This window comes from Bubalus bubalis, chromosome 7 (genome assembly GCF_019923935.1).
Source record: "Bubalus bubalis isolate 160015118507 breed Murrah chromosome 7, NDDB_SH_1, whole genome shotgun sequence".
Classification (NCBI taxonomy): domain Eukaryota; kingdom Metazoa; phylum Chordata; class Mammalia; order Artiodactyla; family Bovidae; genus Bubalus; species Bubalus bubalis.
The window spans coordinates 1,758,864-1,777,972 of record NC_059163.1 but is presented as its reverse complement, the minus strand read 5'-3'; the positions used below and the strand labels follow the sequence as shown (position 1 = coordinate 1,777,972).

Here is a 19,109-nt window from a genome sequence, read left to right as displayed (position 1 = left end):
CGCAAGGAGGATGGGAAGACCCCGTGTGCCGCCCTAAACCCAGCTCAGCCAAAGAATGAATGTTAAAGAAAGAGAAAGAAACCAAAATTAGAAAATACCTTTACTATACAATCAAAAAACATCTAAAATCTTAATAAACTTAAGAAACAAAGACTAGAAATTTTTAAAAATTACAGAAAGAAATTAAAGATGACCTAAACAAATGGAAAGAAATAGCATGTGCAATGTTCGTAAGTCTGTTTTCCCAAAATTGATCCTCATCATCCCACAAATAGAAGATCAGGTCCAGAGGGTTTTGGTGATGAATTCTATCAAATATTCAAGAATTCAAGGCAACCTCTATTAAAATCCACAGGTCTTTTGTAGAAGGTAACAAGTTGTCCCTAAAATGCACATGGGGGGCGTTCCCTGGCGGCCGAGCGGTGAGGACTCAGCACTTCCACTGCCATGGCCCAGGTTCAATACCTGGTCAGGAACTAAGATCCTATAAGCCATGAGATGTGGCCCCTACCCAAAAACAGAAAAATAAAATGTATATGAAGCGAACACAACATTACAAAACAACTATACTCTAACAAAAATTAATTCTAAAAAACTTAACATTCCAACCCAGGGTTCCCTAGTGGCTCGGCTGGTAAAGAATCTGCCTGCAATGCAGGAGACCTGGGTTCCATCCCTAGACTGGGAAGATTCCCCGGAGAAGGGAACAGCTACCCACTCCAGTATTCTGGACTGTATACAGTCCATGAGGTCGCAAAGAGTCGGACACAACTGAACCACTTTCACTTTCCCACCTGGAAAAAAACATATATGGAAATGCAAAGGACTCTGAACAGCTTCAACAATTTTGAAAAAGGCCCAACAAGAGTAAGGCAGATCCTGCCTGATTTCTAAACTTACAATCCAGCGACAGTCGAGCAGAGCACGGGTTTCTGGGTGCGGAGGCCACGGGGCAGGACGCCGGGCATGGTGGCTGTGGGCCCTCAGCCACCAGCTGGTTTGCAACCAGCGACCCTTGCGATGCAGCGGGGAGGGTGGTCTTTCTGACACAGGCGCTGTGCCAGCTGGGTATCAAACGACCCTCGCCGCAGACCACTAGCAAAACTGAGCTGAGTGGACCACAGACCTGAGCAAGAGCTAAAATTACAAACCTTTCACAGCAAAACAGTTTTGTATTAGGTAGAAGTTTTTTGGATATGCCATCAAAAGCATGATTCATAAAAGAAAAAGCTGATAAACTGGAATGCATCAAAATCAGTAACTTTTGCTTTTCAAAAACACTGAAAAAAAAAACAACTAATAAGACGCATCACAGCCCAAAAGAAAATATTTGTGGATCACATACTTGATAAAGGACTTGTTTAAAGAACTCTTAAACCCAAACACTAGATAGAAAAGGAAACAGCCCACACAGCCCTTAAATGTCTATGACAGAAAGCTTAACTTTGCCCATAAAAAGTGAAATAAAAACTGAAACCTCACAGGGCTACCATTTCTCATCTATTAGATTGGCAAGAGTTCAAAACTCTCCCCTGGGACAGCAGGGGAGGCCACCACGCTCTGACTGGGGAAAGCCGCTGCTGGTGACCCTCCTGGGGACAAAACCGCCTACGTGTGAGGCGTCAGACACGTGAGGCCACTCACTGGAGAGTTTACGATGGGAAAGTAAAGGGAGGCAAACACAAGTATCCACCAGCAGACTGAAAACAAAGCACAGCACAACCAGGACCCGTCTCCACAGCAGGACACAGAGGCCAGCAGCAGAGCACGAGGCAGCGAGCTCCACCAAGCTGGCAGGACACGCCGCTGGGCGGGGAAGGGGCAGTGTGTCAGGGTAGGCCTTTCTCGTCAGTAGAGAAGAATGTGTGTACCTGCATAAATCAACGGTGATCACAGGCTGAGAGTGCGCAGGGGCTGGGGGTGATCACGTGCTGGGGGTGCACAGGGGCTGGGGTGAGCAGGCGCTGGGGGGGACCGGGGGCTGGGGGTGAGGAAGGGCCGAGGGTGCGCAGGGGCTGGGGGTGCACAGGGGCTGGGGTGAGCAGGGGCTGGGGATGCACTGGGGCTGGGGGTGATCATGGGCTGGGGGTGCACAGGGGCTGGGGGTAAGGAGGGGCTGGGGGTGATCACAGGCTTGGGGGTGCGCAGGGGCTGGGGGGACCGGGGGCTGGGGTGAGCAGGCACTGGGGGGAACCAGGGGCTGGGGGTGAGGAGGGGCTGGGGGTGATCACGGGCTTGGGGGTGCGCAGGGGCTGGGGTGAGCAGGTCCTGGACCAGGGCGAGGGGACGAAGTGGGGGCCGAGGGCCCAGGGCACACCTTCAGGGCCCCCTCTCCTATAGGCTGCACCACCTACTACAATGGTTTCCTCGGCCTTGGCCCTCACGTGCTCTTCCTTTAGGACCTGCCTGAGCATCTATCATAAGACCAGAGTCTCCAAGAAAAAAGATGACAGTCTGGCAAAGTGGTCTCGGTTCTCACCGGTCTAATCTTCACAAGTTTTTCACAGTAACGTATTTTTGTGTTCAGTAGCACTCACGTCGAGAGAAACCAGACACAGAGAAGACAGCCTGGGCAAAACCAAGTTCAAGGAAATAAAGCCGTACCTGCTGAGCTGGGTAAGACGGGGGTGGACTGTCCACTTTACTTTCCTCTTTCCTGGGGCTCCCGCTCCCCAGAGCCGTGTCCTCCTTCGGGGCGCCCGGGGGTTCCCCACTACTCTCGCCGTCTGCCTCCTCGTCGTCAGCTTCTGAGGAACTGCTGCTGGTACTGCTTACCTGAGGAGACTTTAAAGACAGTCACAAAGATAGTCACTTGTAACTTATGCTTTTTAAACCAGAATAACACAGAACGCTCAAACCCCGGACACCGTCTGGGGTGACTCATCATGTGATGCGGAGGCTGGGCGTGTACCTCGTCCTTCAGGGCCAGGTTCTCCCCGCCGCCGTTCAGCTCTCCATGGACGCCGTTCATGCTGGCCACCACCTCAGCGTCCTCGTAGTTACTCAGGGGGTAAATGTCGGCAAACTTGGCCGACAGCGGGGCGACGTCTTCATCGTCACTGCAACTGAGACACGCAGAGACGTCACCGCGGGGCCGTGGCCGCTGAGGACCGCGCGCTGCCCACCCGGAGAGCCACGCTCGTGCACAGGAGCGCGACACTGGGCCCCACGCATGCATCTCAGCGGCTCCCAGTAACCTGGACCAGGAGGAAAATGCCCGAAGAGGACCGCTTGTTCTGTCCAGAAGAACGGAAAACAAAACTCTGAACGGAGAAACATTAAGGAAACCACCAAATTTCAATAGATCAACTTGAAGCGCCCGGGTGTACAACTGTTCTCTCTCTCTGTCATTTTCAAGCAAATGCTATTTTTTATTATAATTAAAGGGGTACAGAAACCAACCTTAGGTCTTCAGTGTTTGTTTTTATAACCACCAAAATTTCAGAGACAGCCAGCTGAATGAAACATTAAAAGCACTTATGTGACAAAACACTGAATTTTCACCACAAGGCCAGCTGCAGGCAAGTCCATTGCAAAATCATAGTTAGCAGCTTTGGCAAGACATCCAAGTGATAGGCAAATGGAGTATCTACAAAAAAAAAGTAACGTGACTTCAAGGCTGTGAAGACCACTTCAAACGTAAGGCTTTCTGGTGCCTGAGAAGAGCTGGCACGGAGCGCCCAGCTCAGCGAACGTGGCTCAAGGCCTGACAGTAAGCGACGCCCCGTGGGCCTACACCATCATGCCTCCGCATCCACCGTGAGCCTCAACCTTCCGGAAGGAGAAAGCCTAAGAACTGGAGCCCTTTGGGCTTCAGGGCAGATGGTCCAGAACAGCCAGACTCAGCTTCACCGCACTTCCGGGAGAGCTGAGTCCAAGGACCATCGTGCGCAGTCCCCCGGAGCTGCCACGGGCACTGCCCTGCGCGGCACCCACACCACCCCGGGGGAGCCGAGTGAAGCAGCAGACCCATGCGCTGCCTGCAGCGTGGTGACTCCAGACTCAGGCGTCCAGGCAGCCCTGCAGCCCTGCCACGGAAACGCTGCACGTCCATCTCACACTCGGAGCAGCAGCAGGAAAAGGACATGCGTGGCCCAGAGCCAGGGGGGTCTGGGATGGCCGTGTCTGTGGGAAGACACAGACCCCACGGTGCGGGCGGCCAGGTGCCCACAGTGCCTCGCGTGGTCCTGGCTCCGCCCCACCCGCAGCGTGTGCGCCCACGGCTGGCGTCAGCCACTAAGACCCAGGAGCAGGTGGCACTCTGCCAGCCTGGGCTCTGCCCTGATGACCGGCGCTTGGCTGCAGCCACTCCGTCCTGAGCCGGCTCATGCCTGGCTGTTGACAGCCCTCTCTGCCCTGCACAGGCTCCGAGGGAGCACAGGGCTCAGTGAGAGCAGCCACAGAGCTCAGCGTCCGAGATCAAAGCCACACGGAGAACTGAGGGACTCCAAAGGAGAGCCTCGGGGCCACCACACGAGATCCAGGTCGGGAGGCGAGAATCCCGAGGAACACGGGAAGCAAGGTGGGGGCGACTGTCCCTCCCCCAGGCTCCTGACCCACACGGGTGCCATGACACGCGGAGGGTATGTTTAATCTCTTAAATAAACACCCACCAAGGGAACGGCCCATCCAGGAGTCGGATGGGGCCTGCTTCCCACCCTGTGAACTGGTGACCCCTTGCTCGCACAAAAACGTCTGGCGGTTGATGTGGGAACACGGGCAGAACCTCTCAGTCGCTTGCTAAAGTGACCATCCGAGCTCTCAGCAGGACACGGAGCAAGCGTGGACGCCAGCTGAAGATGAGGAGGATGGGCGCAGGCCAGGCCAGCATCGGAGGTGCTCCCCGCAGACTGGTGCGCCTGCCTCACTGCACCCGGCAGCTCACGAAACAGGGTCCATGCTTGGGCTTACTGCGTCCATGTGTTAAAAGCGATTTTAAAAAATGAAGGGTCCTTTTTCTTGAAAAGCACCCTTAACACTGCCCATACTTCCGCAGACATCACTGGGTCTACACCTTGGAATCGGATGAGTTGTCATGAGAAACCTGCTGACAAAGTCACGACTTACAACGTTGGTGCAGAGCCATTGTCGGTGAGGATGAGTCTGGGATGTTGCTGAACGGTGATGGGAGAGCTGGACGCCGACCCTGAGCTGGCTGACGACGCGCCGGGCGGCCGCATCTCGGACAGGCAGTCGGGAGCTGCGTCCACCGGAAGGGGCAGCTGGTGAATGTGGATGTCGCCCGCGGCCGGGGGGTCCACGATGCCGCAGGTGAGGATGTGGGACAGGCTGCAGTCGTCACAAGCACACCTGCGGGCGTGAGGCGGTCAGCGCGGGGCCAGCGGGCCGGGCGGCGCCCAGGGGTCCGCGCGTGCTCACCTCCGCCGGTAGTTGCAGTTGGGGCAGTCGGGCACGCTCAGCCGCGGCGACAGCACGTGCCGCATGGTGTCCGTGAAGCTGTTCTCGCCAGCGGCGGCTTTCTTTTTCGTGAACTGGAGGAAATCATGAGCCAACAGGTTAATTTTGCAAGACCTGTCTCATGACACGGCTGTATTTTTCGGTGATTCTGATGCTGTGCACGTCCCACTCAGAGACCTGCTGCCTGCAGCTTCCTCAGGAGGGCCAGGGCTGGGAAGGGGGGCAGACGAGCAGTGTGCTGCGCAGGCAGGGAGAGGCCCGGACAGAGGTTAGGGGGCTGAGTCCACCAGGTGCCTCAGGAGCACACACCCCGTGACGCCCTCATGGGGGACACCCAGCCCTTGCCCTGGCCCTCCCGTGGGCTGGGGACTCGCAGCCCCCAGGAGATAATCACTGCCCCCAGGAGCTTAGATTCTGGATGAAGAGACAGGTGAGAAACCAAACTTCAGGGGAAACCACGAGGCACGGGAGCTCAGCAGCCCTGCCGGGGAGGTGGGGAGGCCGCCGGGGTGCGCCAGGCCTGAGCACGGTGCAGGAGGCAGCGTGGACGCCGCTGTCCGGGCACGGGCTGCCCAGGCCAGCAGGAGCGCCGAGCGCCGCCCTGAGCCCCCGGGCCCACGCACACAGAGCGGCCGCAGCCCGAGCCCACAGGCTACGCAGACACTGTCCACACGGGGCAGGATGGCAGCTGGCCGGGCAGCACCCGTGGTGCCGGCAGGGGGAGCAAGGCCGCTGCAGAGCAGAGCGCACCAGCCGTGCCTAGAGAAGCGGTGGGCCGGGGGCACCGAGGGGCAGCGCCTCACCTCCCGCCGGGGCAGGCGCGCCTCTGCGTTTCAGCAAAGGGCCACGGACCAGCTCGGGCACAGGCACGGGTGGCGCCCGTCTGACGCAGGCCACACGCTGAGCGCGGGCTGCAGGTGCCCTGTCTACCCGCACTGCCCAGAAGGGACCAAGGGCGGGAGGGGAGCAGAGGCCGAGGGCTCTCACTGCGAGAGCAGCCAGCAGACATCGGCGCAGGCACCGGGGCAAGCAGGCAAGTCTCCCGGTGACGTAATGCCCCAAGACCAGCATGCCGGGCCGGGGAGTGCCGCCAAGGTGGCGGGCAGGGCGGGGAGAGCCTGAGGCAGGAAGGGGTGAGCCGGGTGGGTAGCAGCCGCGAGACAGCACAACCCCGGCACACGAGGAATGGACCCGGCCTGGCCCTGGGGCCTCACTGTGCGTCGCCCCTGGAAGGGAATCCGGAGACACAGCACCAACCCAGGAGGAGCCTGTGGGGACACGGGGAGGCTGTGGGCCGGGAGAGCCACTCCATAAACGCTGTGTTCCTGGAGGAGTACAGAGACGAGGAAGCGGAAAGGAGAACCAGCCTGCAAACAGGTCTGCCGAGCAAGACGTGCAAGGTGGGCTCCGCAGCCCTTTGCTCTGTGGCGAACGGCTTCACTCCGACAACGCCCTCCCACCCACACGCACCTGCTCTTCGATGAACCGCCTCTGCTTAAAGAGCTCCCAGTCCTCCGTCAGCATGCGCTGCTTGGTCTTCATCGTCATCTACGTGAAATGCACGGGGGATGCAAAAACAGAAAGTCTTAGTACCAGCAAGAGCTACCAGGACACTTTCGAGGGAAGACTTTTTAAATGATGCAAGAGACCACGTGTGGAGACAGAAGAAGCTCCAACTACAGAAAGGTCACCGGACTCTCCACCTCAGCAGCTCACACTGACTCACTCAAAATCATCACAGTTTTCGTGCACGAAAAACAGAGATGAATTCACACCAAAAAGAGAAACTGAGAGATCAGAGATGGGCCCGCCAACACAGGGAGGAGATGGTCCCCGCGCGCTGCGGGCCAGGGTGGGCGCCAGGGCTGCCGTGTGGCCATGAGCCTCAGCCCAAGATGAGCAAGCACGTGCCGGAGCCGGACGGCGGTGACCGCCACAAGAGTGAGCGCGGCTGGCACAGCGGCACCGCAGACTCGCGAACTGCGAGGGCAGCCAGATCTGAGAAGGCAGACTTGACCACAACAAGTAAGAAACTGGGGGAACAGGAATTAGGAACGGGCTCAAGGCACTGACTTACATGAAGGAGGAGACTATGAAATGACTAAGTGATAATCATATAGATGTATTCTTACAAATTATTAAAAGCTGAAGCACTACCGCTAAAAGGAAGGAATGGGATACATATCTTCCAAATGATTGGAACACTTGGAGGGGGGCATGTCCTACAAGGAAGGAAGTACCACCCACAGGGGCTCCCCTCCAGCCAACACAGGGCAGCTGCCCAACTGCCTACTAAACAGCCGATCACATCTTCAAGTCAGACAAAAATGACCAATACACCCTCCAAATGAAACAAGCATAACTTAATACAAAACTTCAACTAGTAAGGAAGTAAAGGTAAAAGCTGAAATTATTGGAAAAACCCAGAAGTAAATGTGATCAGTAAACCCAAAAGTTGGTTCTCTGAACTTCCTGCCAGGCTGAACAAGGGAAGAAATGAACCACAGACACGGTGGGAGTGAGCACGGACAGAGACACACAGGAAGGGGCCTTTCTGCAACAGGAGGACACGCGAGCACAGGATGCCTCTCAGTGAAAGAAGAGCTGCACACAGGCGGCGCACCAGCAGCTCGCTGGCCCTGCACAGTGTGCTTCAGAAGTCGAGTCAATGGACTGATGTTCCAAACAATACAGACTTCCGGCAGCTGGGGTGGGGGGCGTGTAGGGCACGGGCAGGGCTGGGGGGAGGCCACGGGCACATCTGTGGGGAGGCCGTGGGCAGAGCTGGGGGGAGGCCGTGGGCAGAGCTGGGGGGAGGCCGTGGGCACAGCTTGCGTGGGGAGGCCGTGGGCAGAGCTGTGGGGAGGCCGTGGGCAGAGCTGTGGGGAGGCCGTGGGCAGAGCTGGGGGAGGCGTAGGCACAGCTAGGGGGAGGCCATGGGCACAGCTGTGGGGAGGCCGTGGGCAAAGCTTGCGTGGGGAGGCCGTGGGCAGAGCTGTGGGGAGGCCGTGGGCAGAGCTGGGGTGAGGCGTAGGCACAGCTAGGGGGAGGCCGTGGGCAGAGCTGGGGGGAGGCCATGGGCAGAGCTGGGGGGAGGCGTAGGCACAGCTAGGGGGAGGCCGTGGGCAGAGCTGTGGGGAGGCCGTGGGCACAGCTTGCGTGGGGAGGCCGTGGGCACAGCTGTGGGGAGGCCGTGGGCAGAGCTGGGGGGAGGCGTAGGCACAGCTAGGGGGAGGCCGTGGGCAGAGCTGGGGGGAGGCGTAGGCACAGCTAGGGGGAGGCCGTGGGCAGAGCTGGGGGGAGGCCATGGGCACAGCTAGGGGGAGGCCATGGGCAGAGCTGGGGGGAGGCCGTGGGCAGAGCTGGGGGGAGGCCACGGGCACAGCTGTGGGGAGGCCTCGGGCACAGCTGTGGGGAGGCCGTGGGCACAGCTTGCGTGGGGAGGCCGTGCGCACAGCTGTGGGAAGGCCGTGGGCAGAGCTGTGGGGAGGCCGTGGGCAGAGCTGGGGGGGAGGCCATGGGCACAGCTAGGGGGAAGCATAGGCAGAGCTGGGGGGAGGCGTAGGCACAGCTAGGGGGAGGCCATGGGCAGAGCTGGGGGGAGGCGTGGGCACAGCTAGGGGGAGGCCGTGGGCAGAGCTGGGGGGAGGCCGTGGGCACATCTGTGGGGAGGCCATGGGCACAGCTGTGGGGAGGCCGTGGGCACAGCTGTGGGGAGGCCGTGGGCACAGCTTGTGTGGGGAGGCCGTGGGCAGAGCTGTGGGGAGGCCGTGGGCACAGCTGGGGGGAGGCCGTGGGCAGAGCTGGGGGGAGGCCGTGGGCACAGCTGTGGGGAGGCCGTGGGCACAGCTGTGGGGAGGCCGTGGGCAGAGCTAGGGGGAAGCATGGGCAGAGCTGGGGGGAGGCCGTGGGCACAGCTGTGGGGAGGCCGTGGGCACAGCTGTGGGGAGGCCGTGGACACAGCTAGGGGGAAGCATGGGCAGAGCTGGGGGGAGGCCGTGGGCAGAGCTGGGGGGAGGCCGTGGACACAGCTAGGGGGAAGCATGGGCAGAGCTGGGAGGAGGCGTGGGCACAGCTAGGGGGAGGCCGTGGGCAGAGCTGGGGGGAGGCCGTGGGCAGAGCTGCGGGGAGGCCGTGGGCAGAGCTGGGGGGAGGTGTGGGCACAGCTAGGGGGAAGCAGAGGCAGAGCTGGGGGGAGGCCGTGGGCAGAGCTGGGGGGAGGCCGTGGACACAGCTAGGGGGAAGCATGGGCAGAGCTGGGGGGAGGCGTGGGCACAGCTAGGGGGAGGCCGTGGGCAGAGCTGGGGGGAGGCCGTGGGCAGAGCTGGGGGGAGGCCGTGGGCAGAGCTGCGGGGAGGCCGTGGGCAGAGCTGGGGGGAGGTGTGGGCACAGCTAGGGGGAAGCATGGGCAGAGCTGGGGGGAGGCGTAGGCACAGCTACGGGGAGGCCATGGGCAGAGCTGGGGGAGGCCGTGGGCAGAGCTGGGGGGAGGTGTGGGCACAGCTAGGGGGAAGCATGGGCAGAGCTGGGGGGAGGCGTAGGCACAGCTACGGGGAGGCCATGGGCAGAGCTGGGGGAGGCCGTGGGCAGAGCTGGGGGGAGGCCGTGGGCAGAGCTGGGGGGAGGCCGTGGGCAGAGCTGGGGGGAGGCCATGGGCAGAGCTGGGGGGAGGCGTGGGCACAGCTGTGGGGAGGCCGTGGGCAGAGCTGGGGGAGGCGTGGGCAGAGCTGGGGGAGGCGTGGGCAGAGCTGGGGGAGGCGTGGGCAGAGCTGGGGGAGGCGTGGGCGCAGCTGGGGTGCCGGGAGCACTGCCTGCCGCCTGCCCGGCCCCCTCGCGCTCCCTCTGCGGCCTGAAGCCAGAGGAGGGAATGGACCATCCTGCAGCTGTCAAGCCCCCATTGCTGTCAGCGCCCCGTGAGCGCAGCTTACACCCACCCCTGTGTCTGAAGGATGTGCATAATTTCCCAGGCAAATATAAATTTGTAAAACTCACTTAAGAAGCAGAAATCCCCAAACAGGCTCATAAACACAGTGTTTATTGAAAAGGCAGTAAAAAATTTTGAGTCCCTCTTCCTCCCCCTGCAACAATGAACCAGGTCCCAAAGCTTTAAGGCGGGATCTATTAGTCTATCCTTTTCCTTCATGGAACAGGAAAGTTGAACTATTCCTGAAAACTGAAAAAAAAAAAAAAAAAAAGGAAAGCTTTTCCATTCATTCTATGAGATTAGCATAACCTTTATACAAAACAAACAGGACCTGAAAGATGAAAACTCAGTAACACCTCAGAATACAGATGTAGTAATAAAGATCCTCAACAGAATACCTAATAATGGATTAAACAATAATATATACTCTAGTAGGGCTTAATTCCAGGAATGCAATATCTCAAAATTAGGAAGCCTAATGTAATTCAACACTAGAACTGGATATGGAACAGCTGAATGGTTCAAAACTGGGAAAGGAGCATGTCAAAGCTGTATATTGTCACCCTACTTATTTAACTTATATGCAGAGTACATCATGAGAAATGCTCGGCTGATGAAGCACAAGCTGGAATCAAGATTGTTGGAGAAATATCAATAACCTCAGATATGGAGATGACATCACTTTAATGGCAGAAAGCAAAGCAGAACTAAAGAACCTCTTGATGAAGGTGAAAGAGGAGAGTGAAAATGCTGGCTTTAAACTCAGCATTCAAAAAATGAAGATAATGGCATCCGGTTCCATCACTTCATAGCAAATAAATGGGGTAAAAGTGGAAACAGTGACAGATTTCATTTTTGTGGGGGGCTCCAAAATCACTGTGGACAGTGACTGAAGCCATGAAATTAAAAAACACTTGCTCCTTGGAAGAAAACCTATGACCAACCTAGACAGCATATTAAAAAGCCGAGACTACTTTGCTGACAAGGGTCCATGTAGTCACAGCAATGGTTTTTCCAGTAGTCATGTCTGCATGTGAGAGTTGGACCATAAGGAAGGCTGAGCACCGAAGAATTGATGCCTTTGAACTGTGGTGTTGGAGAAGACTCTCGAGAGTCCCTTGGACTGCAAGGAGAACCAAGCAGTCCATCCTAAAGGAAATCAGTCCTGGGTGTTCTTTGGAAGGACTAATGCTAAAGCTGAAACTCCAATACTCTGGCCACCTGATGTGAAGAGCTAACTCATTTGAAAAGACCCTGATGCTGGGAAAGACTGAAGGCGGGAGGAGAAAGGGATGACAGAGGATGAGATGGCTGGATGGCATCTATTTGGAACCAGTCTGTTGTTCCATGTCCAGTTCTAACTGTTGCTTCCTAACCTGCATAAAGGTTTCTCAAGAGGCAGGTCAGGTGGTCTGGTATTCGCATCTCTTTCAGAATTTTCCACAGTTTATTGTGATCCACACAGTCAAAGGCTTTGGCATAATCAATAAAGCAGAAATAGATGGTTTTCTGGAACTCTCTTGCTTTTTCCATGATCCAGGGGATGTTGGCAATTTGATCTCTGGTTCCTCTGCCTTGTCTAAAACCAGCTTGAACATCTGGAAGTTCACGGTTCACGTCCTGTTGAAGCCTGACTTGGAGAATTTTGAGCATTACTTTGCTAGCATGTGAGATGAGCGCAATTGTGCAGTAGTTTGAACATTCTTTGGCATTGCCTTTCTTTTGGATTGGAATAGAAACTAACCTTTTCCAGTCGTGTGGCCACTGCTGAGTTTTCCAAATTTGCTGGCATATTGAGTGCAGCACTTTCACAGCATCATCATCTAGGATTTGAAATAGCTCAGCTGGAATTCCATCACCTCCACTAGCTGTGTTTGTAGTGATGCTTCCTAAGGCCCACTGACTTCGCATTCCAGAATGTCTGGCTCTAGGTGAGTGATCACACCATCCTGATTATCTGGGTTGTGAAGATCTTTTTTGTACAGTTTTCCTGTGTATTCTTGCCACTTCCTCTTAGTATCTTCTGCTTCTGTTAGGTCCATAACATTTCTGTCCTTTATTGAGCTCATCTTTGTACGAAATATTCCCTTGGTATCTCTAATTTTCTTCAAGAGATCGCTAGTCTTTCCCATTCTATTGTTTTCCTCTATTTTTTGCACTGATCACTGAGGAAGGCTTTCTTATCTCTCCTTGCTGTTCTTTGGAACTCCACATTCAGATGCTTATATCTTTCCTTTTCTCCTTTGTTTTTCGCTTCTCTTCTTTTCTCAGCTATTTGTAAGGCCTCCCCAGACAGTCATTTGGTCATAGCAAACACCCTCTTCCAACAACACAAGAGAAGACTCTACACATGGACATCACCAGACAGTCAACAACAAAATCAGCTTGATTATATTTTTTGCAGCCAAAGATGGAGAAGCTCTATACAGTCAGCAAAAACAAGACCAGGAGCTGAATGTGGCTCAGATCATGAACTCCTTATTGCCAAATTAAGACTTAAAGGAAGTAGGGAAAACCACTAGACCATTCAGGTATGACCTAAATCAAATCCATTATGATTATTCACTGGAAATGGGAAATAGATTTAAGGGCCTAGATCTGATAGATACAGTGCCTGATGGACTATGGATGGAGGTTCCTGACATTGTACAGGAGACAGGGATCAAGACCATCCCCTAGAAAAAGAAATGCAGAAAAGCAAAACGGTTGTCTGAGGAGGCCTTACAAATAGCTGTGAAAAGAAGAGAAGCTAAAAGCAAAGGAGAAAAAGGAAGACATACCCATATAGACCTTTAAATATGCTGAATTCTGCTTGTGCGTATCCTGTTAAGGATTTCTGCATCGATACTCATTACAGAACTATAGTTTTGGTCTGTAGTTTTCTTGTAGTGTCTTTGGCATCAGAATGAGTTAGGAAGTGTTTCCTCCCTTTTAGTTTTCTGGAAAACTCTAAGAAGGGTGGGTATTAATTCTTAAATGTTTGCTAGAATTCACCTGTGAAGCCGCTGGGTCCTGAAATTTTCTTTGTTGGGAGATTTTTGATTACTGACTCAATATCCTTACTAGTTATAGGTTTATTGAGTTTCTCCACTTTCTCATGATTTAGGTCTCGCTGGTCCTGTGTTTTGGAGTTTGTCCACTTCGTCTAGGTCATGCACCCTGTTGGCTCGCAGGGTCCTCAGGCTGCCCTGCATCTCCTGCAGGGGTCCAGCCTGGTCGGAGTTGCCCTGGAGACCCCGCAGCCCTCACATCCGGACTCCAGGAGTCTGACTACAACCGTCCTCAGCACAGGCTTCCCAGTGACAGCCTGTGAACTTCTGCTGCCAGTCTTTCAGCCCCTGGCCGGCCCTCTGGCGGATTCACCAGGGAGCAGCGTCTCTGCCTGCAGGTCTGTCATGACTGCAGATTCTCACAGGACCCAGAGGCAAGCCAAGGGAGAGCGCCAGCACCACTGCCCAGGACCACAGCGCCGGGCGCCGTCGGACGGATGGTGTGCCGCTTGCTGTCCTCGCAGCAGCCTATCGTCCACACAGACCCAGAAGGTTCTCAGGGAACACCCACGGGGCTTGTGGGGTTTCAGACTGTCCAAATGCAGCTCTGGAGTCCAGAGCACCCTGAGGAGGGGCCCTACCTGAGGCGGGGAACCTGGTCTCAGATAGCTGAGCCCCCCACTCGCTCGCAGCCCTGTGCGGAGAGGCATGGTGGGTCCCCACACCCCACGCTCCCCCAGCCCAGAGAGTAGGCTCCTCAGAGCACGTGGCGAGCGTGCAGGGGGCGGGCCGTGCTTGTCCCCTTGGCCTGACTCAGCTGCTGGAGGTCCGGATGAAGGCTGCCTAGGGAGGGCAGTGGGAGGGCAGCAGCATCTGCCAGGCAACGTGGGCCAGCCCCGCCCATAGGGGCTGAAGCTGAGGGGTCAGGGGTCAGGACAAGCACAGCTGGAGAACAAGTGTCCCATGAAGAAAACCCCAAGCCACCACTGCCCTCTGCGGGAAGCACAGGACAGTGGGCAGCGCGTCACAAGCACAGAGCAACTCCAGAGGCCACACGCCAGGGGCGCACGGGCTGCGAAGAGGCCGGGTGCGGCCGCACAGAACGAGCCGCCCCAGCCAAGCTCGGCTCAGCAGCGCCAATCCGGAAGGCTGCCAGCAGCACCCGTGGGCGGACAGCCCGACCACGCGGGGGAGGACGAGGAGGAGAGCTTTCCCATGTCCTGAACAAGACAGCCCCTGTGGATAGGACGGTCCCTGAGGCCGCAAGACTCCTGGGACTCCACGAAACGCGGAGAGGCTGGAACAAATGGCGACCCAGGAACGTGTCCAGCCCTTCCCGTGTCTCAACCCCTCGAATGGCTCAGGCAGCAGCTCTGAGACCAAGGACCACAGCAGAGGCCGGGTGGCACTCACGGTCGTGGTCGGAGGCAGACACTAGCCCAGCGCACATCTTCAGCCAGAACCAAAGGCGTGTCTCCCCATGGCCTCAGAGGTGCGCCCTGAGCTCCGTCACGGCTTCCCTCAGCCCTCACCCCCTCCCCTTGGGAGAGCTCCGTGTCGAGCACCTCCCCGCTCCCACTGCCCGGGTGAGGCAGGCAGCCGGCTCGTGCTGCCGGACAGGCTGGGACACAGGGGCCTGTGCCCCGCCTCCCCACGCTGGACCCGCCCACGTGCCCCAGGCCTGTGCTCCCGTTCAGACGCAGCAGCGTGGGTGGACAAGGGGCGCTGTGGGTCCCTTGGGCGTGTGCCCCCAGGCTCTGGACGGGAAGTGTCAGTCAACAGTTCCCGAGGGCCGGAGCGGCTCCCAGAGACCCTGCAGGCGGCACGGAGCCTGGGCGCCCCTCCTGCCCCGCCCCCGGCACGCCCCCGCCCCGCCCCCCCCCCCCCCCCCGCGTCCACGGGCACGCCCCCGGCACGCCCCCGCGGGCACCCACCTGCTCGTCCACGTAGGCGTCAATCCTCTTCTGGCACTGCAGCCACTCGGCGGCCACGGCGCGCAGCTCCTCCTCGGAGCGCTGGAACCGCTGCAGCAGCGCGCTGTACGTGTCCTCGCAGCAGCCGTCGTGCGTCGTGGTCCCCAGCCTGCGGACAGAGGCCTGTGACCGCCCTGCTAGCACCTCCCCTCCCGAGGCGGCGGGGACCCCCACTGCCCCGCCCCAAGCCTGCTGCCCAGCACGTGCAAGATATAGGCCAAGCGCCCAGAGCCGAGTCTGGCCAAAAGCAGCAGCTCAGACAAGGAACAGATCTGATAAAAAATGAGTGGTGAGGGACGCCGCTCTAAAAAGACTAAGGCCCAGAGACGCGTTCACAACAAGTGGGCTGGAAAAGGATTCCTGCCCGTTCAGATACACTGATCCAGAGAAAACACAACATTTAATAAGAAATACAAACTCTGGGCCAGGCTTTCACATTAAGTACAACACGAAATTCAATTCAAAAAAATACAATTACAGTTTCATTTATTCTCTACCATATCTTGTTAAGAAAGATGGTAAGACGACACATGAGAGAATTAACAGAAAACAAAAGACAGACACCAGATAAACAGCTGGATTTCTGAAGAAGAGGGCACTTGGGAGCGCGGGGGAGGGGGCAGCTCATCTTATGAGGCAGGCTGTCTTTAGAAACCGTTTGTTTTCCTAATCTCTGAACATGTCAACATCTGAGCCAAAATAACGGTAATAAAGACCTCCTAACAAGGAATTTCTAAATCCAAACCAACACTTATAACTGCTCAGGAGCACAGGCTGGTGTGCAGGGTTATTATCAGTGCTGTTTACACAGAAGAACTGGAAGCTGCCCACTGGGGTCAGAGCTGCTACACCACACGGGGCTTCCCAGACTCTGAGAGATACCGACCTGCTTACGCCCAAACGCACATGCACACACTCACACATGCGTCCGAAATGGAAATGCTCCCACGTGAAGTAGAGCTAGGGCTATGCCATGTTTAAAATGCATGTGTGTGCTGGGGGCGGGGTGAGGTGTGGACGCTGGAAAAAAGTCTGGAAGCAACACCAAATTTTTTACGGTACTACTTTTCATCATGACTTCCTGTTTTCAGAACTTTATTTCTGAATTCCACATTGCAACGGCAACCTAATGATTTTGTAATTAAAACAAACAACGTGACTGAAAAACGAGCAGGGTTCCACGGGTGCAGACAGCGCCCTCTCCTCGCTGGTGTCCACTGTGTGGAGACGCACACCACGTGGACAGGGTCCTGTGTGCTGCAGCGTCTGCATGGGTCCCACGCATCAGAGGGAGACACAGAAACCCACGTCTCTGACAAGCTGTGCAGCAAAGGGCAGGCCGGGACCCAGCTGGAACCACGGCAGCCCTGCGACGCCAGGGCTCACACCCCAGGACTGCCCTCCTAAAGCTGTGCCTGGCCCCAGGACACACCGCTCTTCAGTGCCCTGAGCCCCAGGCCTCGCCAAGGCGGCTCTGGGCTCCGCAGAGCACACGGGCACCCAGGGGAGAGCGTGGCAGCCCATGAGGCAGTGACGTGGTCCTCCTGGGCCTCTATAGCCCTGCCATCACAGACCCGCCTCCCACGTGGGGCTGCCCTGCCTCCCCTGCACCGCCCGAGGCCCGAGGTGCTCTCCTGTGCTCTGCTGCAGACCTGCTCAGAGCCAGGGGAGGGCAAAGCAGCTGCGGGTGGGGGCAGGGGTGGTCCTGGACTTCTGAGGGCAATCAGAGCACGACCGGAAAGCACAAGCTGGAGTGCAGACAGAACAGGAAGCCCCCCGATGGCAGGAAGTGTCCTCAGGGTCAGACAGCATCATCGGTCCAGCACACAGGCCATTCTCTCAACAGTCACTCTGCAAACACAACCACCCCACATAACAGGTGGTGGTATCTACAATGAACAATGTCTATGTGAAACAGCATGTGGTGAGAAGTGAGAAGGAAAATGACATAAAATCACTGTGGGTAAGTTTACTTATTTACAAGCCTAATTAAATATTCCCTTAATGATTACTATGTATTGAAAATAAAGACCAAGTCAGTCCACAGCTTCAGAAACCACCACAAGCTAAGCAGCTGCAGCAGGTTCCTGGCCCCCGGAGGGACAGCAGAGTCTGGCAGGGCGGCCACTCCATCGCCAACTGTGGCCACACAGACGGGCCAGCTGGGCCCTAGGCGTGCACGCTGCATCACCTGGCCCGGTGGCCCTGCAGGAGCCGTGGTGCCAGCTCCTCGACAGGCTGACTGCAAGGGGAAGTGGGCAGGGTGGGGCCTGCAGACTAGAGCACCTCAAAAGGAATGGAGGTCAGCATGTAATGGTGACGGAGTCTATCTGGGGCAACAGGCAAGTTTTGGAAATACTGGTGGTGGTCATCCAATTATTATTAAAAATGTAATTACAGCTGCTGAATCACACACTTTAAGTGAATTAATATGGCTTGTGAATTAGACCTCAATAAAGCTCTTAAAAAACACAGGCACAAGGACTTCCCTGAAGGCAGAACGGTCAAGAGTCCACCTGCCGATGCAAGGGACACGGGCTCGGCGCCGAGTCCGGGAAGATCCCACACGCCGCAGAGCAACTAAGCCCGAGCGCCACCACTCCTGGGCCTGTGCTTGGCAACGAGACGCCCCCTCGACGGGAAGCCTGCGTGCTGCAGCGAAGAGCTGCCCCCGCTCACCGCGGCCGGAGAAAAGCCCGAGTGGCAGGAAGACCCAGTGCGGCCAGAAATAAATGAATAAATTAAAAAACCAAACCAAACCACCGAGACACAGGACCTTCCTGAGTTAAGTCAGTTTCTTTAAATGAGTCAACTTATGAGATCATTTCTATTAAAAAAAAAAGGCAAATCAAAAAGCAGTCAAGACTATGTATGGAAATGCACGTGAGTAGTGAGGAACAAAGACAGGGCTTCTCTCCTCCCGACCACCAGAGGGAGGGACCCCGAGCACGGGGCGGAACTCCATGCCCGGCACGCCTGATGGAGACGGGGGCTTCTCTCCTCCCCACCGCCAGAGGGAGGGATCCCGAGAACGGTACGGGACTCCATGCTCGGCACGCCTGATGGAGCTCCGGAGACACGCTGCAGCAGGAAGCCCCGAGCCCGGAGGCGGGGGGCGCGTCTGAGAGACCGGACAGGCGACCGGGCCCCCTCCTGCGCCCCCGGCCCCATCAGCCCACCTCCCTCCCCACCCAAGTGCCACAGAGGGGACCACCCCATGGCCACTGAGCAGAACCCGCGTCTCGTCAAGTAAAGCACCTTGTACCGCAGCTTTCCTTTATCAGGAGAAATCTGTGACGTTAACTCTTGGTCGCATCAATCCTGGGTTTGTTATTCTAAGTTTAACTGTATTACTCATGGGGTTGTGAGCTTTCTCCCCAAGCGGCATTCTCCCCTAAGCCCTGCACTTTCCAGGCAGGAACTGCCGCGGCAGAGGTGTCCAGGCGCACAGCTGCTGCGCCCCAGGGGCAGGACGCACGCGGGGGAGACCGACTACCTGATCTGCGACACCAGGGCTGGCAGGTTGCTCTGGAGAAGCGGCTCAGAGAAGACCAGGTCTTCAAAGAGGTGCTTGTTGTGCAGCTCCCACGTCACCTGGAACTTCTTCAGGTGCTCGTTTTCCTGGTTAACAAAACAGATACGAGAAGACACGCTGAATTAAAGACTGGAAAACTGGCAGAGCACGCTCTCCCTGACCTCCCACAAACCACGTCCCTCTATGCAGGCCAGAACACCGCGCTCCGAGGGCAGCGAGTCCCTGGGCCTGCAGCCTCCTCCTGACTGACTCAGCAAGACGCACACAGC

The 19,109-nt window shown here is 56.8% G+C and overlaps 1 protein-coding gene across 5 annotated transcripts in view; it reads right to left on the bottom strand.

The window, feature by feature from the left end:
- Window positions 1-19,109, bottom strand: part of FAM193A (family with sequence similarity 193 member A) — a 154,804-nt gene that overhangs the window by 36,127 nt on the left and 99,568 nt on the right. For all 5 annotated transcript variants that reach the window (XM_025289574.3, XM_044945542.2, XM_006074638.4 and 2 more), the window contains 7 exons: window positions 18,802-18,926; window positions 15,267-15,414; window positions 6,889-6,966; window positions 5,380-5,492; window positions 5,068-5,310; window positions 2,912-3,065; window positions 2,605-2,784 (listed from right to left, as the gene is read on the bottom strand). In XM_025289574.3, coding sequence (XP_025145359.1) covers window positions 2,605-2,784; window positions 2,912-3,065; window positions 5,068-5,310; window positions 5,380-5,492; window positions 6,889-6,966; window positions 15,267-15,414; window positions 18,802-18,926 — 1,041 coding nt within the window. The remainder of the gene's footprint in view (window positions 1-2,604; window positions 2,785-2,911; window positions 3,066-5,067; window positions 5,311-5,379; window positions 5,493-6,888; window positions 6,967-15,266; window positions 15,415-18,801; window positions 18,927-19,109) is intronic.